Raw genomic sequence first — 25,259 nt, 5'->3', positions numbered from 1 at the left:
AATATTGGAAGAAAATTGCATTGCTGTGGAGAAATTGGCTATGGTAGTTGCTGAATATAGAGAGAGAAAATGTGAGGGCATTTTCAGGAGTTGGAGTTGCCCTAAATGATACTGTGGGAACAGATATTGGACATTATATATCCTGCCATAACTCACTGAATGGACTGGGGGAGAGTGTAAACTACAGTGTAAATTATAATCCATGTGATGGAACAGTGCTCCAAAATATATTCACCAAATGCAATAAATGTGCTACAATATGGAAGAGGTTGGTGATGGGGGAATAGTTGGAGTGTGGAGTGTGGGATATATGGGAACCTCTTATATTTTTTAATGCAACCTCTTTTGTGATCTATACATCTTTAAAAAGATACAATAAAAAGCTTTTAAAAAGTAGCCTAAAGAAAAAAATAGAAAGATATATAATTGACTTTCCAGAGTGGAAAAAGCCAGGTCCTGCCCATAACCAACAACAAGGTTTTGTTTCATAACTCTAAATTGTAAATCAATAAGTGGAACAATACCATGTATTTATGAATATGCACTGAATTATGATTGCCTATAGGATATTGGTAAAATGCAATGGGAAGATCAATTATTTCAGTCATATTGTAGAACAATAGGGCATACTCTGCTAATGCACATAGTCTACAATTAAAATATGGTTGCAGCTTTCCACCAAGAAGTGGACAAATAATGCTTGTTGCAGCATTATAGGGAAGAGGGGAAGCAATAGAAAATGACCACATTTCTAGCAATAGAAAAATTTATAAATTATGGGATGGTCATTCAATAGAAAGCTATGCTGCATCTAAAATTAATAAGATAACTATATGTGTATCAAGATAGGCACAACCTGGAATGTGTGATGTTGAGTTTAAAAATCAAGATTTAGACTCCAAGACCTCAAAATTATGTAAAAGTTGGAAATACATAAAATGATATTCTGCAATATCATATAGAAGTAGATATTTATTAAAACGTGATGAAAGCATTTTAAATGGAGTCCACAAATACCTACCAATTTATGATAATTTTGCCTCTGGGGAGAAAGAAAGGAGATTGAAACTGGAGAGGGACACAAAAGGCACTTTGTCTTTGTTTTAATACTCCATCTCCTATAAAATTTAAAATACTTATCTGAAATTAAAATGACAGTGTATCAGTAATTAAAATTGTGTATTCTGAGGCAGGACAAGATGGCATCTGAGTGAATGCACCTCACAAACTCTCCTGCAAAGCAGCAGTTGAGTAGGGTTGGAATCTTGCCAGAGTGGGCTGTTTCGGGGGATTGCAAGGCAGGAGGTGTATAGGTGTCAATTTGGAGAGACTGTGACAGAAGTAGTGCTTGCTAAAGGTAGAATTGCAGTTTACTAGCACAGAGAAGTTGTGGGGAGGCGGGATCCTTCCCCCTAGGGCTGGTGCCCGCAGTGTTCCCTGAAAACTGTTGGTTGTGCAGCGACATCTCCAATCCCCATGATCCCCAGATGCATGGTCTCCAGGTCTGTGTCTCCTAAGCCTCCATACCCCATGTTTCACAGACCTACATAACCTGAGTCTGCAATATCCCGGACTTCCCTTTCCTGAACCCAGTGCTCCCAGAGGTCCGGGATTACCCTTGCCCTCCAGTTTTGTACTGACTCCATGAGTGGGAAGGATTTGGGGGGAGGGGCTTGCAGAAGGATCAAACGAGTGTGGGTTCAATTTTCTGGTCACCCTCCCCCCCCCTTTTTTTGTTCTGCACTTAGAAGAACATACCAATTGACTTGGGGATAGCCTGGGAAGAAAGGAATGGCAAATCTGCTGAGAAAGCCCAATTTACCTAAATACCCTGGGATAGGAAATTTGGTCTGGGAGAAGGTGGAGTCAGAAAATCAACTAGCACTCCTGTAACATACCTAAGGGAGAAGGACCATAGGAGTTGCTTTTCAAGCTTCCAATAGCATACTTGGGGTTCCTGGTGAGGTGTGGGTGCTCTATCTCTGGAAATCAAGTCATCGTTTACTGTGCTGAGCTGGTTCAACAAGGACCCACTTGAATCTCCTACTGGACTTCTCAGGCAGCTTTCCTGCTGTCCTGTGAGAGAGGGAAGTGAGGAAAGGAGAACGGGGGAATGTCAGATTCCTAAGCATTTTATTTAACTGCAAAGAGGATTCCTTGCTTGAAACTTTGACTGGTATTTTGTTGGTTTGTCTTCTTGTTTTTCTTTCCTGTTTATCCCCCCAACTCCCTTTATTCTTCTTTTTTTCTCTTTTTCTTTTTCTTGTTTGCTTCCCACCCCTTTGTCCATTTTTCCCCTTCTTTCTTTCTTTTATTTTTATTTTTATTTTTATATTAGGTGCTGCAGGGAGCACTTCATATTTGCTGCATTTCCTCACCCTCCATTTAGTCTTCTCTGTGTGTACTGATTTTGGCCACAAACACTATCCCCTTTCCTCTACATCTTTCTATCCTCCATTCATTTATTGTTTCTCTTACATTACACCTTTCTTTGTTTGGTCCCCCTTTTTCTGACTTTTTATTTGTAATACCTTTGTTCTGTTTTCTGTCTTATATTCACTCTTTATATTATTTTCCTTACTTTTCTCTTTCCCTCTTTCCTGAATACACTGGCCTTTTAATTCACACTATATTCCTCCCCATATTCAGTTTACTGTCTCTTTATAGGTAGTCTACTTTCCTGACTGTTATAACTTTACTGAGCTTACATGAGTCAAATATCCATTCTCCCAGATCTCACATGGTTACTCTGTTAATATTTACTATCAATACTACTATTATTCATTTTCTTTACTTATTCCTTTTACTTCCATTGGCCCTAATATTTTCTTTCAAGTGAACTTAGCCAACAACAAGGAAATAGAATAAGAACAAAGTGACAAAGTGAAGACTTGACATGCACGCAAAAACAACAACTAATTAAACCCCAAACTAGACAAAGAAGCTAAGCAACTGATCAAACCTGTCAAGATAAAATGATGACCAGACAGCAACAAAAAATTACAAACCAAACTACTAATCAGGAAAAAATACCCCAATCCAATGAACAAACTAAAAACTAGGAAGAGGAGCAGAACATTGAACAAGTAATTAAAGCTCTCAAAACATATATTAGGGACCAATTTAATGAAGTTAAGGAAGAGATTAAGAATATGAAGAAAACACTTGGAGAGAATACAGAAGAAATTGCAATTATACACAAAAAGATAATGGATATGATGGTGATGAACAGCACAATTCAAGAAATCAAAAATACACTCTCAGCAAATAACAACAGATTAGAAGAGGCAGAGCAGAGAATTAATGATGTGGAAGACAGTACATCTGAAATCAAACAGATAGTAGAACTGATCAATAAAAAGATAGAAAAAATCCAGCAGGGGCTTAGGGACCTGAATGTCAATGCAAAATGCACAAACATATGCACTATAGGCATCCCAGAAGAAAAGAAGAGAAAGGGGACAGAACAGGTGTTGGAGGAAATAATGGCTGAAAACTTCCCAAACATATTGAGAGAGATGGATGTACATATCCAGGAAGCACATGCACCCCAAACAGCATAAATCCCAACAGGTCTACCCCAAGACATACACTTGTCAAATTATCTGATGCTCAAGACAAAGAAAAAATACTAAAAGCAGCAAGAGAAAGGAGAACCATCACATACAAAGGAGGTTCTGTAAGATTAAGTGCTGATTTCTCATCTGAAACCATGGAGGCAAGAAGGCAGTGGTATGACATAGTCAAGGTACTAAAAGAAAAAAATTTCCAACCAAGAGTACTCTGTCCAGCAAAGCTAGCATTCAAAAACGATGGAGATTTCTAAATATTCACAGATAAACAGAAACTGAGAGAGTATGCCAACAAGAAACCTGCCCTTCAAGAAATACTAAAGGAAGTTCTGTTGGAAGAAAGAAAAAAAAACAAGAGAGACAGAGTTGGAGGAGACTGTAAGAGTAACTAAAAAGACAAAAAAAGAAAAAAAAATCAAACAAAATATGAGAAACACAAATCCAAAGAAAATATGGCTAATATAAGTAATTCCTTGAAATTAATAACACTGAATGTCAATGGATTAAACTCACCTGTCAAGAGCTCAGACTGGAAGATTGGATAAGGAAATATGAACTATCTATATGCTGTCTACAAGAAACACATCTTAGACCCAGGGATTCATGGAGGTTGAAAGTGAATGGCTAGAAAACAATCTTACAGGCAAACAATAATGAAAAAAGGGCATGAGTAGCTATATTAATATCAGACAAAATAAACTTTATTATTTCTTTAAAGATTTTATTTATTTATTTCTCTCCCCTTCCTCCCCCGCCACTGTTGCCTGTTCTCTGTGTCCATTTGCTGCGTGTTCTTTTTTTGTCTGCTTCTGTTTTGTCAGTGGCATGGGAATCTGTGTTTCCTTTTGTTGTGTCATCTTGCTGCATCAACTCTCCATGTATGCAGTGCCATTCCTGGGCAGGCTTCACTTTCTTTCATGCTGGGCAGCTCTCTTTATGGGGCACACTTCTTGTGCATGGGGCTCCCCTATGTAGGGGGGCACCCCTACGTGGCATCAGTACGGCATGTGGGCCAGCTCCACACTGGTCAAGGAGGCCTAGGGTTTGAACTGCAGACCTCCCATGTAGTAGACAGATGCTCTACCCACTGGGCCAAGTCTGCTTCCCAAAGTAGACTTTAAATGCAAAAAGAGTTGTGAGAGACACAGATGGACACTGCATATTAGTGAAAGGGATAATCTTTCAAGAAGAAAGAACAATCATAAACATTTATGCTCCTAACAAGGGTGCCTCTAAATACGTGAGGCAAACACTGGAAAAACTAAGTGAAGGAATAGATGCCATTACAATTATGGTGAGGGACTTTATTACACCACTATCAACTTTGTACAGAACATCTCAAAAGAGAATCAATAAAGTAACAAAGACTTTGAAACATAAATTAGAGGAGGCGGACCTAGTAGACATATACAGAACATTACACCCAAATACAGGAGGGTATACATTCTTTTCAAGTGTATATGGATCATTCTCCAAGATAGACCACATGCTAGGCCACAGAAAAAGTCTCAATGAATTCAGAAAGATTGAAATCATACAAAATAATTTCTCTGACCACAGTGGAATGGAGATGGAAATTTGCAATGGAAAGAGACCCAGATTTGGAAACAAGATATGGGAGTTAAACAACACACTCTTAAAAAAACAGTGGGGCAAGAAGGAAATCTCAAAAGAAATTAGTAACTACCTTGAAACTAATGAAAATAATGACACAACATATCAAAACTTATGGGATACAGCAAAAGCAGAACTGAGAGGGAAATTCATAGCCATAAATTCACACATTAAAAAAGAAGAAAGAGCTCAAATTGAAGACCTAACTGCACAGTTGGAGGAATTAGTAAACAAACAACAAACTAAATCCAAAGGAAGAGGAAAGAAAGAAATAACAAAGATCAAAGCAGTATTAATGAAAAGGAAATAAGAAAACCCTTGAAAAAATAAACAAAATCAAGAGCTGGTTCTTTGATAAGATCAATAAAATTGACAAACCCTTAGTTAGATTAACAAAGAAAAAAGAGAGGATGCAAATACACAAATTAGGAAATGAGAAATAAGATATCATCACTGACCCCACAGAAATAAAGACTATAATAAGAGGTTACTTTGAAAAACTATATGCTAACAAAAAGGACAATTTAGAGGAAATGAACAAATTCCTAGAAAAACACAAGCAGCCTACGTTGAAGAAAGCAGAAATTGACAATCTCAACAAAACAATCACAAGCAAAGAGATAGAATCAGTCATTATAAACCTCCCAACTAAGAATAGCCCTGGGCCAGACAGCTTCACAGGAGAATTCTACAAAACATTCCAGAAAGAACTAACACCAGTCCTGCTGAAACTCTTCCAAAAAATTGAAACAGAAAGAACATTACCAAACTCATTCTATGATGCCAACATTACCCTAGTACCAAAGCCAAACAAAGACACCACAAGAAAGGAAAATTACAGACCAATTTCTCTAATGAACCTAGACGCAAAAATACTTAACAAAATACTTCCTAATCGTATTCAACAACACATTAAGCGAAATATACACCACAACCAAGTGAGATTCATTCCAGGTACGCAAGGATGGTTCAACATAAGAAAATCAATGTACTACACCGCATAAACAGACTGAAGGAAAAAAAAGCACATGATTATATCTTTAGATGCAGAAATACATTTGAAAAAATACAGCATTCTTTCTTGATAAAAAAACACTCCAAAAGATCAGAATACAAGAAGTTTTTTGAACATGATAAAGAGTATATATGAAAAACCCACAGCCAACATAGTTTACAATGGTGAAATCCTAAATTCCTTCCCTCTAAGATCAGGAACAAGAAAAGGATGCCCACTCTCTCCCCTTCTATTTAACATTGTCTTAGAATTACTTGCTCGAGCACTGAGGCAAGAACCAGATATAAAAGGCATTCAAATTGGAAAGGAAGAAGTCAAAATTTCATTATTTGCAGATGACATGATCCTATACATAGAAAACCCTGAGAGGTCTACAACAAAGCTTCTAGAACTCAAAAATGAGTTTAGTAAAGTGACAGGTTATAAAATCAATGCGCAAAAATCAGTAGCATTTCTGTACACCAGTAATGAGCAACTCAGGAGGAAATCAAGAAACAAATACCATTTACAATAGTAAATTAAAAAATCAAATACCTAGGAGTGAATTTAACTAAAGAGGTAAAGAACTTATACAGAGAGAACTACACAAGACTGTTCAAGGAAATCAAAGAAGACCTAAAAAATGGAAGAATATTCCCTGTTCATGTAAAGGAATAATAAATATTATTAAGATGTCTATCCTACCAAAACTGATCTACACATTCAATGCAATCCCAATAAAAATCAACACAGCCTTCTTTAAGGAACTAGAAAAACTAACTATGAAATTTATTTGGAAAGGAAAGAGGCCCTGAATAGCCAAAGACATATTGAAAAAGAAAAATGAAATTGGAGGACTCACACTACCTGGTTTCAAAACATACTACAAAGCTACAGTAGTGAAAACAGCATGGTATTGGCATAAGGAGAGACACACAGGCCAATGGAACGGAATTGAGAGTTCTGATATAGAACCTCATAATTATAGCCATATAATATTCAATAAAGCCACCAAACCCTCTCAACTGGGAGAGAATGGTCTATTCAACAAATGGTGCCTGGAGAAATGGATATCCATATGTAAAAGAATGAAAGAGGATTACCATCTCACACCTTATACAAAGATCAACTCAAGATGGATCAAAGACCTAAATATAAGAGCCAAGACCATAAAGACCATGGAAAGCAGTGTAGGGAAACATCTGCAAGACCTTGTAATAGGAAATGGCTTCATGAACTTCACACCAAAAGCACGAGCAGCAAAAGAAAAAATAAATAAATGGGACTTCCTCAAAATTAAAGCCTTCTGCACCTCAAAGGAGTTTGTCAAGAAAGTGAAAAGAGAGCCTACAAAATGGGAGAAAATATTTGGTAACCATATATCTGATAGGAGACTTATAACTTGCATATAAAAAACACTCCTATATCTTGAAAATAATAAGGCAAACAATCCATTTTAAAAATAGTAAAAAGATTTAAACAGACACTTCTCCAAAGAAGAAATACAAATGGCTAAAAAGCACATGAAAAAAATGCTCCAAATCTCTAGCTATCAGGGAAATGCAAATCAAAACTACAATGAGATACCATCTTACTCCCATAAGATTGGCAGCCATGATAAAAACAGAAGAATACAAATGCTGGAGAGGATGTGGAGAAATGGGAACACTCATCCACTGCTGGTGGGAATGAAGAAGGATCCAACTACCCTGGAGGACAGTTTGGCAGTTTCTCAAAAAACTAGCCATAGATTTGCAATATGACCCAGCAGTTCCACTGATGGGTATATACCCAGCAGAACTGAAAACAAGGACACAAACCGATACATGCACACCAATGTTCATAGCAGCATTGTTCACTATGGCCAAAAGTTGGAATCAACCCAAATCAAATGCCCATCAACAGAAGAATGGATAAATAAAATGTGGTATATACATACAAAGGAATACTACTCGGCTTTAAGAACAAATGCACTACAAACACATGTGATAACATGGATGAATCTTGAGAACCTTATATTGAGTGAAGCAACCCAGGCATTGAAGGACAAATACTACATGACCTCAATGATATGAAATAAGTAAACCAAGCTGCCTCAGAGAGTTAGAGTCTGGATGATAGGCTTACAGGAAATCAGGGGGTAGAGGAAGGATATAAGCTGACATCTATATGGGTGAAATCTACAATAAGCTGAAGGTAAGTATGTGCACAAAGAAGAGACTAAATGGGGGCATAGGGTTACCTTTGGGTGGGGCTTTGTGGGTTTGAGGAGGACTAGGGATGGGCGGATGGGTAATATTGCCCAAAAAATTGGGGGGAGGGAGGGGCAACATACGAACATAGGAGATTCTCAGGTGTTGGTTGAAAGTAAAATGCTGAGAAAACCTTTTCAAAATATAATTAAGAAAGTTACCTGTTTAAGATACTCAAAGGGGATAATCTGACACAGGACAGACTCCTAGGGAATATCTGAATGCTCATTTTGCCAGAGTGGGTTATATCATTGGGTAGAGACCCATATAATGAGAGTGAAGGTATACCCACATCCTGGGGAGGACTGATGCCATCAAATAGAGGGAACTGTATCTCTCAAGAGAAATGATGGTTCTCAGGGCATTAGAACAGTTGAGTATGTCAAGCCCTCAACACTGTTGCAAGTATCTCTGAACATGGCTCTTCATGAAATGAAGATTGACTGTTATTGTGGGTCCTAAGGGGAGGGCGAAAGAGGTATTGCATAGATGGAACCAATGTAACTGTGAGGGCAATAGAAGTGTTTCACAAGAGTACACAAGGATATAAAACATGTAATATTACACCAAAAATATATAGGGGCTGATAGATTAATAATGTAAATAATAATGTAAAATACAGGAATAACTAAAAATTTAGAAAATTGTATAACCTAAAGTATAAACCACGATGTAAACACAAATGTTACCATGTTTGAAAGCTATTGTCTCAATATCTGTACATCAGTTTCAGTAAATATCATATGAATATGTTAAAGGATTATTGCTGTGGAAGGGAAAAGGTTTTATATTGGATATGTGGGAGTACTGTATATTATATATATGAATTACTGTGATCTAAAACTCTTGTGAAGATAAGCTTAATAATTAGAAAAAAGAAGAAAAAGATAGGATGTAGAATTTCTCCAAATTAATATGTATTTTATATCTAACCTTTAAACTCATCGCTATTTTTCATTTTACTATTAATGGAACCTGGCATTATATTGGGCTTCACTTTTCAGGAAGTTTTGGATCACAGAGTGCTTCAACAATGGCAGCGGAGGAATACTGGTGTGGGATATTATTGACAGGGGACATATGGTTGACAGGGAGTTCTACAGGGCATGTGTGTGGAGTGCATGGAAATGTTTGGATATTTTCATAGTGGAAACAATGAAAAACAACAGCTGGGGGGTACTGGGTTCCTGGCCAGGGGGACTCTGTCGCGGTCCCTAGGGGAGAAGCAGCAGATCCCGGGGTGCAATTGCAAGGATCAGGAAGGAATGAGGGTCCAACCGTGAGCCTCTGATACTAATGACTATGCTTGTGAGCCTGTGCACCTGAAATAAGAACAAGGCCTAGAGCAGCAGTGTGCCTAAGAGTTCCCTCCTGAGAGCCTCCATGTTGCTCAAATGTGACCAGTCTCGAAGCCAAACTCGGCATGTAAATGCACTGTCTTCCCCCCAGCATGGGACATGACTCCCGGGGATGAGCCTCCCTGGTGCTGAGGGATCACTACCAAGTACCGGCTGATGACGTAACTAGAAAATGACCTTGAATAAAAGGTTCAACTCGGACTAGCAGAATATCCCTGTCTACATATAATAACAGGAGTTAAAAATGCTTTTTGACCTAAATCAAGGGGGAAATGGAAAGGACAAATGAGTTTATATGGCTATGAGTCTCTAAAAAAGAGTCTGGAGGTTATCAGAGGGATTGCCCTTATGCACACCTGAGCAGAGTCTCAGGGACAGATAAAGTAGATACAACTCCAGGTATTGGTTCTTCTGAGGGCTAAAGAGATCCACAGGTTTTATGGTCATGGCAGATGGAGTTCACTGCCATATCAGTTGGCCCTTCTTTGGAGTTGGTGTTTCTGCTTGATGGAGCTGGACTCAGATGTGATCTCTTTTCACATCTCCTGTTACTTTACCAGAATTGTAGTTGGTGCTGGGGTTTAAGATATATCTAGGGGATCTGAATCTCTGGACTGACCATATGGTAGCCAGGCCCTGAGCCTCAACAGACTTCAGCTCCTACACTCTGGGTTATTGGACTTACCCCACTCAGCTAACATGGAGTTGAAGAAGGTCAACCACCACACCATGGAGCCAAGAGTGTCTACAACCGAAAGCAGGAGGATTGCATCCAGCGTCCATATGGAATCTAAGCCTCCTCTTGACATAGACATGGAATGGACATAACCAATCCAAGGTCCACAGGACGGAGGAATAGAGAAAGGATGAGAGTGGACTTATTGATATTCTATTCATGAACTATTGTGGTTAGTAATTGAAGAAAATGTGGCATTGGTGTGGAAAAAGAGGCCAAGGTGGCTGCTGGGTATGGGGAATGGGAGGAAGAGATGAGATGTGGAGGCATTTTCGGGACTTGGAGTTGTCCTGGGTGGTGCTGCAGGGACAATTACTGGACTTTGTAGATCCTCCCATGGCCCACTGAATGGAACGTGGGAAAGTGTGTGCTATGATGTGAACCATTGACCATGAGGTGCAGCAATGCTCAGAGATGTATTCATCAAATGCAATGGGTGTGTCATGATGATGGGGGAGAGTTGCTGTGGGGGGAGTGGTGGGGTGGGAGGGGTGGGAGGTGTGGGAGGTGCATTGGAACCTCATATTTTTTGAATGTAATATTTTTAAAAAATGAATTAATTAAAAAAAAGAAAATTCCAGCAAATGCCCACAAGCCACAGGGACCCAGATACTTTATTGTTTAACATCTTGCCACATGTACAGAATCATTCTATCCTCTGTCTATGTAAATATACATATATATTTATGCACACATACTATATATCTGTATCTATCTTTCTACTCTTTACCCATCATTGATATATCTTTGCTTCTTCACCACAAGTTCTATGCATCTGGGAAAGTTACGTCATCTCAAACTCAGTGTCCTCAGGTGTCACCTGGAGGTCTAACAGTTGATCTACAAGACATCCTCTGCTTGTCCAGTTTCCAGGTGTCCCCATCTCCAGGTACATGCTGGTGACCAGCTCTGTGATATGGTTATGAGCTGAGGTACCACATGGTCTCTCCTGGGCTAAGCACTGAAAAGCCAGTGGGCAGCACTTTAGCCCTTATTCCCCAGTCAGGTTGACCATCAAGGCCTGGGGTTCCAGCAAGGGCAGCTGTGAGCAGGTAGAGCCCTGTAGCCTGGATCCCTGAGGAACTGGGAAGAGCAGAGCCTCCTCACCTCACACTCCATGAGAGTGAGGGGAAAATAAACTTTGCTCTGTGAGGCCACTGAGTTTGTGGTTCATTGGTGCTGAGTCTGTACCTTATGTGAATAATACAAGGTTGTGATGATTGAGTTCATGTATGAATAGAGAGCATTTAAAGCAGGGTCTGACATGAAGAGGAAGACTTCACAGGCTGTGTGATTCTTGCTGCTGCTCCTGCTTCTGGAAATATTCTGACAAAAGAGGAGGACACAGCCCTTCACCAGTCTTGTCCCTCAGGGACCTACATTATTTTTAATTAAAAAAAATTTTTATTATATTTTTTGAAGATATATAGATCACAAAAAAGTGTAACATTAAAAAAACATCCAAAAGGTATTCACCAAATGCAATGAATGTGTCACAATAAAAAAAAAAAAGGAAAAAAATATATAGGGAAGTGGAAGTGGCTGAACTGATGGAGCATCCACCTACCTAATGGCAAGTCCAGGGTTTGATATCGAGGGCCTCCTGACCTGTGTAATATGCTGGTCCATGTGCAGTACTTCCTCATGCAAGGAGTGCCATGCCATGCAGGGGCGCCCCCAGGTAGGGGAGCCCCATGTGCAAGAAGTGAGCTGAGCCCCGCAATGAGAGCCACCCCACATGAAAAAAGTGCAGCCCACCCAGGAGAACTGACGCAGCAGGATGACGCAACAAAAAAGAAACTCAGCTTCCCAGTGCTGCCTGAAAATGCAAGCAGACACAAAAGAACACACAGTGAATGGATCCAGAGAGCAGATAATGCAGGAGGGGGGGAAGGGGAGAGAAATAAATTTTTAAAAAATCTTAAAAATATACATATATGTATATATATAAGGCTCCCATATACTGTACCCCACACCCGCCCAACTCCCCCACATCAGTAAACTCTTTCATCATTGTGGTACATTCATTACATTTGGTGAACACATTTTAGAGCACTGCTGCACTGCATGGTTTATAGTTTACATTGTAGTTTACACTCCTCCCCAGTCCATTCAGTGGGTTATGGCAGGATATATAACATCCAGCCTCTGTCCTGCAATATCATTTAGGACAAGTCCAAGTCCTGAAAATACCCCCATATCTCATCTCTTCTTCCCTTTCCACACCCTCAACAACTACTGTGGCCACTTTCTCCACATTAGTGCTATAGTTTCTTCCATTATTAGTCACAATAGTTCTATGGTAGAATACCAGAAAGTCCACTCTAATCCATATTTTATTCCTCCATCCTGTGGACCCTGGGATAGTGATGTCCACTCCACCTCTATATCTAGAGGGGGCTTAGATCCCACATGGTTGATGGATATGATTCTGCTTGGAGTTGTAGGCACTCTTGACTTTCCAGTGTGGTTGTAGACCATTTTCACCTCCTTGACAGCTCACCTGGGTAAGTCCAAAGAACTGGAGAGTAGGAGTTGCAACTCTGCTGAGGCTCAGGGCCCAGATGGCAAATGGCCAGTCCAGAGGTTCAAGTCTCCATTTGTATCAAGAAGCACACAGCTTTCAAATGTGCTGGTATGTACCAACCCCAGTGCCAGCTACAGGTTCAGTAAAGTGACAGAAGAGGCATGTGTAGAAATGTCACATCCGAGTCCAACTCCATCACACTCAGGAGCACAAACTCCAAAGTAAGGCCCACTGACAAGGTACTGAACTCCAGTGCCAACTGCCAGGACCAAAAAACCTGTGTGTCTCTGTAGCCCTCAGGAGGACCAGTACCTGGGATTGTATCTACTTTGTCTGTCTCTGGGATCCTGAATATTTTTGAAGATTCTTAACCATATAAACTCATTTGTCTTTACCATTTCCCCTTTATTCAAGGTCTTTTTCTAATTGCATCACCAGTTAGTGTTTGGTAGTAATCCCTTGGCGCCAGGGAGGCTCATCCCCTGGAGTCATGTACCATGCTGGGGGGAAGGTAATGCATTTACATGCTGAATTTGTCTTAGAGAGTTGCCCATTTGAGCAACATGGAGGCTCCCAGGAGGTAACTCTTAGGCACCCTGTGGTTCTAGGTCTAGTTGAAATTTCAGTCACACAGGCTTACAAGCATAGTCATCAGTATCAAGGACTCATCACTGGACCATCCTTCTTCAGTGGTCTTTGCCCTTGCCCTTGAGGGATTGTTTTTTTGAAGACAAAATTTTTAAAAAAAGAGGACGTAGACACTGAGGAAGGAATGAAAGAAATTTCCTTGCCACTGTACATATAGGACAACACCTATTACAGTGATGAAAGGCAAAACATCAAAAACAAAGTTTTCTGATATTTTTCATTTTTAAATCCCCAGTTTATTTTTACTTTATGTTAGGTTTTCTAAATTAGTATCTTTTCTATTTCTAATCTTTAAACCTATCGTTACTATTTCATTTTCCTACTAATTGAATTTTGCCATATATTAAGCTTCATTTTTGAAGAAGTTTTGGACCAAAGAGGGGTTCAACTAAGGCAGAGGAGGAAAGCTGGTGTGGGGTGTGTTATTGATGGGAGACACATGGTTGGGAGAGAATTCTCCAGAGCATGTATATGGAGTATATAAAATGTTCGGATATTCATTGGGTATTTTCATAGTGGTTATAATTAAAAATGACAACTGAGGGAGTGCTGATTTCCTAGCCAGGGGAGCTCTGTCACATTCCCCAATGGAACAGCAACCTGCATCTTATTGCAAGCAAAAGAGTCCCTGTACTTGGAGTTGTCCTGGGTGATGCTGCAGGGACAGTTACCGGACATTGTATGTCCTCCCATGGCCCAATGGGTGGAACGTGGGAGAGTGTGGGCTATGATGTGGACCATTGACCGTGAGGTTCAGCGGTGCTCAGAGATGTATTCACCAAATGCAATGAATGTCTCATGATGATGGAGAAGATTGTTGTTATGGGGGGAGGACTGGGGTGAGGGGAGTGGGGGGTTTATTGGGACCTCATTTTTTTTAATGTAATATGTAAAAAAATAAATAAAGACAAAAAAAAAAAAAAAAGAGTCCCCGTATGGGTTGACCAGAGAAAGAAGACCTTCTCTGACTTAGGTAGCACCTTAAATTATCTTTAGCTCATACGGAGGTACCAATGACCATGCATGGCCATGAGACTTGTTCACAGCCCACTCCAGGACGACTCCAGGGTTGGAGTTGCTCTTTCCACTATCCCAGGCTGCCCCAGCTCTGCCAGGTTTCCCCAGGCATGGAAATGGCACTAGCAACCCCCATGCCCCAGCCCTCCCTGGGTCCACCCTCTGCTGTCTGACTCTGCAAGCGCCTCCCTTTCTGACCTGGGTTTTGGCTGCTGACTTTGAACAAGTGGAATATTGGTGGGGGCTCTTGATGGGTGCCCATACAGGGAAGCTTCCTGCTCTCTCCCTCTGCCCATGAGAAGGGAGCCCAGGCTCATCTGTGGGGGTCTGAAAGAATCCAGAGTTCCTGAACCAGCATCAGCCCAGCTGAGGCCAGCTCAGATTAGCCCCATGCAGCCCAGAGCAAGCCCAGAGCCAGTCCAGCCCAGAGCAGCAGAGCGAATCTTCTCAGACATGGGAACAGCAAGGGCTTACTTCAGATGCCCACAGGCTTTGTGATTTTCTTTCTTGACTCTATTGTGACAGGTCCCTGAGATGCCAGGACCAGCAATTCTTATATAGCTTCAGGTAGAGTGGCACAGGTTAACTGATCTTTCCCCCCTTGCCTTTGTCTCTTTAGATTATCCCTGAAAAGTACAGGTGAAAGAAAAAGCTCTTAAGGTTTTAGTGAAACATCTCTTAGGATGTGGTGAGGAGGCTCCAGGTATCATCCACTCACCTTATTGGGCAAGGCTGCATTAATCTCCTCCTGCAGTTTCTTCTGGACATCAGAGTTCATGGCCAAGTTATACATGAGGAAGCAGAGAACATTGCTAGTGATCTCATAACCAGCAAAAATAAAGATAATCAATTGAGCTACAAGTGCCAAATCAGTCAAAGCTATAAGAAAAGGAATGACATTTTAGGTAAAGTAGGTCAGTGTGAAAACATCATAGTTAGATGAAGGGAAATTTAAGCGAAATGCCCAATTCCCTAGGAAAAAATGGAAAATAATTTCCGTCATCCTGAGTTGTGGATCTTACAGTCTGGAAAGGGGAAAACTGTTTCCATTCAGTTTTCTGAGGTCTATGGTAATCTTGGCCTCCTACGTCTGGTTATGCCACATTCTCCCCCAATGCAGCTGATGGAATTTCACATGACAGTGCTTCAGTCTATCATGCAGAATATCCTAAAAGTGACTTAGCTGTAAGTCATATAAGGTAGCATTCTCAGACCAGAAAAATTTTCAATGATTCTAGCTCAAATACAGTTTGAACAATTTTGAGGCTTTAGCATCAGGTAAACTTGAAGGCTCCTTCATCCACACCTGCTTGGTGTAACTGAAGGGAGCAGCACTGGGCTGCAGGTGGACTCTGGCTGCTCACAGCATCATCTCGGGACCAGGAGCATCTGCACCATTTGAGTGCTTATGAGAAATGCAGAGCCCTGAACCACTGCCTGGAAATATGGAGGCAAAACCTGCATTGCAGCCAGATCTCCAGGGTATCTGTGAGCAGTCTAGCTGGGGAAGCATGGCTCATATCTTTGACAGGCATCAGGTACTGGAAGACCTGGGCACAAGTCCTCAAAATAGATGTTCTCAGATATGTAGAGAAAATACAGAAACAGATGAAACACCAGAGGAGTGGTGGTGGGCACTACACTAATCACTGGCATGTTACTAGCAGAAGGAAGCACATGTCAGTAGGACAGTGGCCACTATGACACACAGAATCATGGGGCCCAATTCCAAGAGGAAATGATCAATCCTCCCTCCATCCTGGCCACCATGTCATACTCCTGAAGATGGGCCCTGCCCTTTCTCTACGTTTTGCTCTCAAACAACCCTTGAGGTATTCGCTGGTTCCCTCCTGGATTTCCTCCCCAGAGAAGCTGAGGGTGGGCAGTCTGTGGTCTGTGGATTCAGGGCTGGATTAGGACTTTTAGACTCCAGGATACCTGAAAGGAACCTCCCCAGCCAGGTAATTCATTAGTAAAAACAGCCGAAATGATTTTGAGCAAGGCCTCCAAGCTTCTGATTTCCTAATGCACACCTCTGCTGTATGATTCTGGATGTATTATGTGATCAAAAGCATCTCCCCAAGTACATGAATCTTATGACCCTAAATAAGAATTGGATTAGACATTCAAAGATGTGGAGATGTGCTGTACATCTAATAGCTGATAGTTTCATTTAGATAGCTATCTAAATTAGAGTCTCTTTATAAGAATTAAATAACATGAAAAATACCAGCTTTACTAGCCACACTTCAAGTGCCCAACATTCACACGTGGTTAGTGGTTATGGTATTGTATGGCACAGATAGAGAATATTTCCTTCATCACAGAAATTTCTGTAGGACCATGCTGCTGCTGATCAAGATAGATAAATGACAGATAGGTGGGTGGGAAGTTAGGTAAGTTGATAGGGAGGTAGGTAGATAGGTATGATAGATAGATAAATAGATCTATTGGTAGCAATAGATGAAAAGATAGATATATTTGAGATAGAGGCACAGAGGATTATATAGATGGCTGATATATAGATAGATGATAAATACATAGATATATAGATAGATAGATGATGTAAAGATATAAATGTTTAGACCTTTCTACACATGCCTTTTCTGTCACTTTTACCTAACCTGAAGTTGGCTCTGGGGTTGGTGTATACTCAGGAGACTTGAATCTCTGGACTGGCCATGTGCCAGGTGGGCACTGAGCCTCAGCAGAGTTACAGCTCCTACTCTCCAGTTTGTTGGACTTACCCAGGTCAGCTAACAGGGAGTTGAAGATAGTCAACCACCACACCAGGGAATTGAGAGTACCTACAACTGCAAGTAGGAGAATCACATACATGAACCATGTGGGATCTAAGTCCCCTCTCAATACAGAAGTGGAGTGGACATCACCATCCCTGGGCCCACAGGATGGAGGAATAAAATATGAATTAGAGTGAACTTACTGGTATTCTCCTATAGAACTATTGTGACTAGTAGTAGGAGAAATTGTAGCATTGATGTAGAGAAAGTGGCCATGGTATTTGCTGAGGGCAGGGAGTGGGAAGAAGAGATGTGATGTGGAGGCATCTTCAGGACTTGGAGTTGTCCAAAATGATATTGCAGGGACAGACGCTGGACATTATATATCCTGCCATAATCCACTTAATGGACTTGGGGAGAGTGTAAACTACAAAGCAAACTATTATCCATGTGGTGCAGCAGTGCTCCAATATATTCACCAAATGCAATGGATGAACCACAATGATGAAAGAAGTTGTTGATGTGGGAGGAGTGGGTGGGATGTAGGGGGTATATGGGAACCTCTTATATTTTTTAATGTAACATTTTTGTGGTCTATGTATCTTCAAAAAATACAATATAAAATATATATACTTAAAAAGTAATAATAAAATGTGGTAACATCAAATTTGCATGTCTAAGTGAAAAAACCATAAATGACATGAAATATTTAAAAAATTTTTTAGATGGTCTTAAAGGCTCCCTCCACCAGATTGTGTATTAATTACCCAGGACAAAAAGTAAAACTGGGCAGTGGGTTGATGAAGGAGCACAGCCTAAACAAAGGGCTTTAAGTTAAAATCAGTAATCCTGGGACAAGGTGCCTTCTGATGTCTTGTCATGATGCAGATTTCTAGGCAGGGGTTCTCACTTGCGGAGTCTGAGCAATGTCTTGGAATCAGCATTTTAAACCATCTCCCCAGGAATTCATATGAAGGTGACCCACAAACCACAGATTGACTTCTGTGTGTCAAATACTTTTTTTATGTTTGTCCTTCTAGCTTACAAGTTTAGGCCTCCAAGCTTCTGGAAAGTGCCTCTGGTTACCACTTAAAATATCTGAACACACCTCTTTCTGTCATTGATGGAAATTCTCATATCCCTGGAAAACTTCCTGCACATTTTAAAAACCATCCTCCATGTCTGGGCTTTGCAGCCCCCATGACACTCCTTAGTTACCTTTGTAGGACACAGATTTCCTTGGAATTCTGGGAGTCAATCATCAGCTGAAGAAGATCCACTCAGTGCTGGAAACAGAGGGAAATGACATGACAGAAAGGCACTTACGGACTCAGAGGAAAATCTTTCCTGAACATCTGGCCCCTTGAAGGTCAGTGTCTACCTGGTGCTACTTGGGTCCCTGAGAACCCAAATATCCTCTGTCAATCTCAGAAGGAGGATGGTTCCCAGTCAAACACAGCTACTGTACCCCATTACTTTTTGGTCTTTGCCCTCCTTAGTCCTTGGTCTCTGGCTTTTGGACACTACTTCCTGGCCAAAGAGTTGCCACTCTGTCACCTGCCATCACTGCTTGCTCAGGAAGAAGTGCCTGACCTCACACGATTTTGTTCTCCTGCCTCAGTTCCACCCCTTGCACCTTATTCTTGATTGATGACCACAGAGATTCATCCCCTGACATTACCAGTCCATTGGCTGCTCTTGTGCAAGCATCTCCAAATGCCCCCCACTCCCAGGACTCTATGCTACTCTAAGTGGCCCTGGGACTCAGCTCTGCCCCCCTGACTGCACACCTCCTCCTGCAGCCTCAGTGCTCACAGTGGACCCTCCCCACTCCAGACATGGGAAGGCTCCAGATTAAAGTGGACTCTCCTCCACCAGGCAATCTGAAGACATCATCGGGGCTTGAGATTGAAATGATTTTTTTCCAGTCCAGATCAGGGCAACTATAATGCCAGTAACATAACTTTAAACAGCAAGTTTTAACCTTTGACAATGCATGGAGGGAAGGAAATGTGCATTATACTCATTATGAAATCTTAGAATAGTCTCTGTGACTCATTCTCTTAGTTCCATCTCCAATCTCCACCTTCTGCATTTCCCCCAAAATGTGGAAACTGTTCTGCTCCAAACCTAGGGTTCTTTGTCTATCTTTAAGCACAATATAGTAATCATAGGTTTCCAGCTCAACAAATTATAAAAATATCAAACTCATGTAACCTACACCAGGTGTTACCTTTTGATTGTCTTTGAGGTAATTTTCTTTCATCTTTTCAATTGATTTTTTGAGAAAATCAATAACATCTTTTGGAAACAGAGAGATATTTATTGCTTCCCAAAATTGGGATAAGGAATGGAAAGAGCACTATACGGAAAACAAAACAAAACAAAAAAAGGAAATTAAAGTGAAAATGTGTACTTTTCCTGGATGAATTATAATCCACTATACCATTGAGAGGAGTCCAAGATCTGAAACAGAAGCCTCTCCCTCAGAGACACTTGAGGCTACAAGTTCATGGCTGAGCAAGTGTAAGTGCACATAGAGGGCCCCACTATGAAGGAGACCAGTAGTCCCTTTCTCATCCCTGGTTACCAAAGGGTCACAATTACATTCCCTGACTACTTAGCCTTCTATCCACACAGTAGAAAGTCCTTGGATAAACTAGCAGAGAGCTGTTGCTCCAAGTAATCATGCTATTCAAGAAATAGCAGCCAGAAGAGAAATAATTCTTTGAAACTTTTAACAAAGAAAATTGGGATGTCACAAAGGTATGGAAATTGAATGACACACTTAAATAGCACAGGGTTACCAAAGAAAGCCAAAGGGAAATTAGAAATTTCTTTGAGATAAGTGAAAATGAAAACACAACATATCAAAATTTATGGAATGCTGCTAAACCAGAGACAGAAAGTAAATAGTTATATTGTAAAAGAAGAATGATCTCAAATCAATAACCTAACCCTCTAACTTAAGACACTGAAAGTAGAAGACCAAACCAAACTTATAGCAAACAGAATGAAGGAAATAATAAGATTTTAGTGAAAATTAATGGTATAGGGAAATAGAAAAACCACAGAGAAAATAAATGAAACCAAGAGCTGTTTCTTTGAAAGGATTGTTAAATCACAAAAAAGAGTGCAGTCTCAAATTTTACCATCATTGAAAGAGGAACTATTGACATAAGAATTACAAAAAGGATTGTAATGGAATAGTATGAACAATAATTTGCAAATGTTCTTTTACCTGAAACTAAATTAGAGAATGTAGATGAAATGAACAAATTCCTAAGTTGACTAAAAATACAGAAACTGAATCAAAGAGAAATAGACAGGGAGTGGATGTTTCTCAAGCAGTTGAGTGCCCACCTCCCATATGGGAGGTCCCGGGTACAGTTCCTGGTGCCTCCTAAAAGAAAAAACAGACAATGAGCACAAATAATGGGCATAACCAGTGAGCAAAAACAACAATGAACAAACAGATGAGGGACACATCTGGGGGGGAGGGTGGGAAGAGAAACAGACAATCTGAATAAAAATAAAAACTAGCGAAGTGACTCAATTATTAATTAAAATTTTACTCACAAAAAAGCCAAACCCAGATGGTTTTAATGGTGAATTCTAGGACATTTTTAAAGAAGAATAAATACCAATTCTTCACAAGTTCTTCCACAAATTGGAAGAGGACAGAACATAATCCAGCTCATTCTATGAGGCCAGTACTACCTGGGTCCCCAAACCAGGCAACAATATCACTAGAAAAGAGAACTACAGACTATTATCTCTTATGAATATGGATGCAAAAGTCCTCAACAGAATACTGGCACACTGAATGTTGCAACATATAATATGATTAGAACATAACCTAGTAGGGCTTCTTGCTGGAAAGCAAGGACATTTATCAAGTGAACAAAAAACTCAAGTTCAGCTGAAGAGAAACAGAAAAAACATTTGACAAAATCCAACACCATTTCATGATAAAAACAAAAAACTAAGACTAGAAGGGAATTTCTTCAACCTGATCTAGAAAGTCTATGAAAAATCCATGCCTAATATCAAATTTAATGGTAAAAGAAGGAATGCTTTCTCTTAAGATCAGGAAGAAGACAAGGATGCCTGATGTCACCACTTCTATCTCACAGTGCACTGGAGGTGCCAGTAGTGAAATTGTGGAAAAAGAAAGAAAGAAAGAATACTTACCCAGATTGGAAAGGAAGAAGAAAAATGTCTATTCTAAGATGTCATGATCCTCTATATAGAGCATCTTAAGGAACCCAACAAAAATTATTAGAAGTAATGAATTTGGCAAAGTTGCTGGATATAATTTCAATATTTAAAAATCTGATATTTCTATATACTACAATGAAAATCTGAAAATAAAATGAAGAAAATTCCATTTATAATTATATCAAGAAGAACAAAATATCTAGAAACTTAACAAAAGAGAACAAAATTTATACTCTGAGAAACTACAACACATTGTTAAAATTAAAGACATTTAATAAATAAAAAACATCCCAAGTTCATGGTTTAGGTGATGTAATATTGATAAGATGACAATCCTCCTTGAAATGATCTACAGATTCACAGGCTTGCTCATCAGGATTCTAGCCATTTTCTTTCTAAAAACTGGCAAATTGATTCTATCATAAATATGGAATTGCAAGGGATACAGAAAAGTAAAAAAATCATGGAAAAAGAATAACAAACTGAGGATTTATACTGCCTGATTCCAAACTTTCCATAAAGCTATAAGGATCAATGCGAGGTAGTAAGGGTATAAAGACAGACATACAGATTAATCGAATAGGATCAGACTCAGAAATAAACCTCACTGTCAATTGATTTTCAACAACTATTACCCAGGTTATTTAATGGGGGAGAAACAATAGACTTTTCAACAAATGCTGCTGAGGCAGTTGGGTAGCCATATTCAAAAGGATGAATTTGGACACACCGTATGTAAAAAATTAACTCAAAATGGATCATCATTCTAAATGTAAGAGCTAAAACTTTAAAACACTTGGAAGAAAACAAAAGAGTAAATCATTATTATCCCTGATTTGGCAGTGGATTTGCAGAAAAGAGACTAAACTCAAGAGGGGCAAAAGGAAAATTACATAAATTGGACATTTTCAAAATTAAAACATTTTGTATTTCAAGGAATACTATCAAAAGAGTGAAACAGCAGCCTATGGAGTGTGAGAAAAATTTTGCAAACCATGTATCTGAAATATGCTGAGTGAAAGAAGTCAATTACAAAAATCTACATAATGTCATGATTTCATTATACAAAATATCCTAAAAAGCAAAATCTATAGAGGTAGAAGGTAGATTAGAACTTTCATAGGGATAAGTATGAGGGGGGCAGAGAAGGCGGTAGGTAAAAGGTAAGGGAGTTCTGCCTGAGGTGATGAAAACGATCTAAAATTGTGATGACAGTGGCACGTGGCTTTGAATACAAACCAGAATATAAACCAGAGAATTTTACACTACAAGTGGGTGAATTGCATGGTATGTGAATTATATGTTAATAAAGTTGTTTTTAAATAAAGAGAAAGAAGCAATGGTACACATACTTATGATAACAAGAATGGGTCCAAGAAATCAAATCTCAGTAGCTTCCTGGCTTTCTGCACAAAGGGATCCCGTGGGTTGTTGAGGGAATCGATGTTCACACTGAATGACGTGCTCGTGATCACATCCATGCTGTAAACCTTGAAGACACTGAGTACAGAAGGAGAGACGGGGAAACCTAAAATCAGCATCACTCGCTATCCTTCCCTAGCTCCTTCAACCAGAAGTGCCTGCAAAGTCAAACTCCTGGACAAAGCGCACATCCAGAAGCTTCTGGGGGACATCACCCTCCCTTCCTCCTGAGGCTTTCCCCAGCTGCTTGGATGCTGCGGGCCCTGCCCAGGGCTGGGGATGGACGCTCGTCTGGGGCAAGGAGCGCAGCCACGGAAGGAAATGGGGCATAATCAGGTGACTTTCATTAGTGTGTGTGGAGTGTGACAGGCAGTAGATGTGCAAGCAGTGTGCAGGGCAGGACCAAGGATGGAAAAATTCACTCCGCTCCGGGTCAAGAAAGGTGACATTAACTCGGGGTCGTGCTTCCTCAGCACATTCCAGAATCGCCACTCCTTGTTCTGATGTGCAAGGAACATTGCACATGATTCACTGTGAAAGTCCCCTATGCTCCGCGCTAGGTGAAGCCCAGTCCTTGCAGGCCTCTGGTCTCCTCCTTTACCCACCAGTGGTGCTGTGCTTTTTGAGCAGATGTTCTCCATCATGCGCCAGGTCGGAGATGTGCTGGTGAAGAACCTGAGGAGGGAAGCAGAGAAAGGCACACCTGTCACCCTGAAAGAGTAAGTGGGAGCAGGGCTGCTTGGACTCTGAACGTGGTCATGAGCCCTCTCGCCGGAAAAGTGGAGGGAATGTGTAACATTTAGCATTTTCCTTGTTTCCTCAAAAGTGTGAAGGGGTCTCAGTCGTTCGAGTTCCACATTGACTTTTCCTGCTCCCCTCTGCCTGCCCACATGCAGTAATGCCTTCCCCTCCCCCCAGGCTGTACCATGCACATGTTGAACCTTGGTGCTATTGATCGTGTTTTTTCATTCTCCACCTTTTTATTTGTTTTGTTCTCTTGAATAAAAGGGTGACAACCAGGCAGTGAGTTATCCTGACTTATGGGCACAGGGAGGAGGAGGCTTCTCTCCTGGCTGCCCTGTCATCTGATGGGAACCCCCCCTCTTGGGGTGCACATTACAGTTTCAACACCACACACTGGCTTTGGTTTGATCACAAGTGTAACTTGACAGTAGTAGAGTCAGCTCTTTGCACATACATTGCATGATCAAGAGAGGGGTGGATAACTCCACCCCTGGGTGGGAATTTCACTATGTCAATTAAGCAAGTTGCAGTGAGGACAGCAAGGGGCTACTTCTGCGCAGGTCTGGCCAACTGGTTGAAGCTTGTTGTCATACTTCATTGCTTCAACAGGATATTCTTGACCACCAAAAGTGGAATTTGGCCCAAAGAGAGGGTTGCATTTCATTACCTTCTGATTTACATATAATTCTTTTCTTTGTATCCTTGCAACAGGGAGAGAAACAAGTTACTTTCAGGTATTCTGTCATCCTATATCCATCAATCTTCCTTCTAGTTTTTGGTGAGATTCTTATTGCAGGGGAAAGGGACGAAGCTCAGATCTTCTGTAACTACTTCCTGCTGACATTATGGGTTTTGAGCTCTTAGAAAATTATAGTAATGGGCGGTCTGAGGAGGAAAAGTTAGTTTGTTAGAGTTTACAACTGCTTTTATTTAAAGCATTGCATGTATGGTATCAGTACGGCTGCAATTCTCAAAAGAATAAGGCTAATAATTAACAAAGGAAACCAGCCACTTTGTGAAGCTGGATGGGTTCCAGGAGGAGAAATTATTTTCTTGTATTATGAATTTTATTTAAGTAGGCTATTCTGGCTATTGCTTTTAAGGTGTAGATTAACTGAAACATTTCACAGTAAACTGGTTTAGGCATTACTTGATATTGATTGTGCAAATTTACACAGTACCAACGCATGGTTCTAATTGTAGAAGTTTTGGATGATTTGCAAAATATGTGTGTAGGATGAGTGATATCTTCCCTCAGGGCTAGTTACCGGCAGGTTCCTGTAGTAGGAAGAACAAGATTAGTATTTGGTGGAGTTTTTCTTCTTGAACAGGAACCGCAGGTTCTCAACTGGCTCCATCTCATATTTTGCTTCATGCTCTGGTGTGATCTCCAGCTCAGGACCTCCTTTATCT

At 40.4% G+C, this 25,259-nt stretch overlaps 1 protein-coding gene across 1 annotated transcript in view; it reads right to left on the bottom strand.

The window, feature by feature from the left end:
* Nucleotides 1-25,259, bottom strand: part of LOC101412004 (cytochrome P450 3A8-like) — a 59,611-nt gene that overhangs the window by 16,310 nt on the left and 18,042 nt on the right. Inside the window, 5 exon segments of the mRNA XM_023587533.1 lie at nt 15,437-15,597; nt 18,691-18,745; nt 19,693-19,821; nt 23,033-23,180; nt 23,704-23,777. Of these exon segments, the coding sequence (XP_023443301.1) occupies nt 15,437-15,597; nt 18,691-18,745; nt 19,693-19,821; nt 23,033-23,180; nt 23,704-23,777 (567 nt within the window).

The sequence above is a fragment of the Dasypus novemcinctus genome, chromosome 23 (genome assembly GCF_030445035.2).
Source record: "Dasypus novemcinctus isolate mDasNov1 chromosome 23, mDasNov1.1.hap2, whole genome shotgun sequence".
Taxonomy (NCBI): domain Eukaryota; kingdom Metazoa; phylum Chordata; class Mammalia; order Cingulata; family Dasypodidae; genus Dasypus; species Dasypus novemcinctus.
Note: the sequence above shows the minus strand (reverse complement) of the source record. Positions and strands in the feature narration are given on the sequence as shown.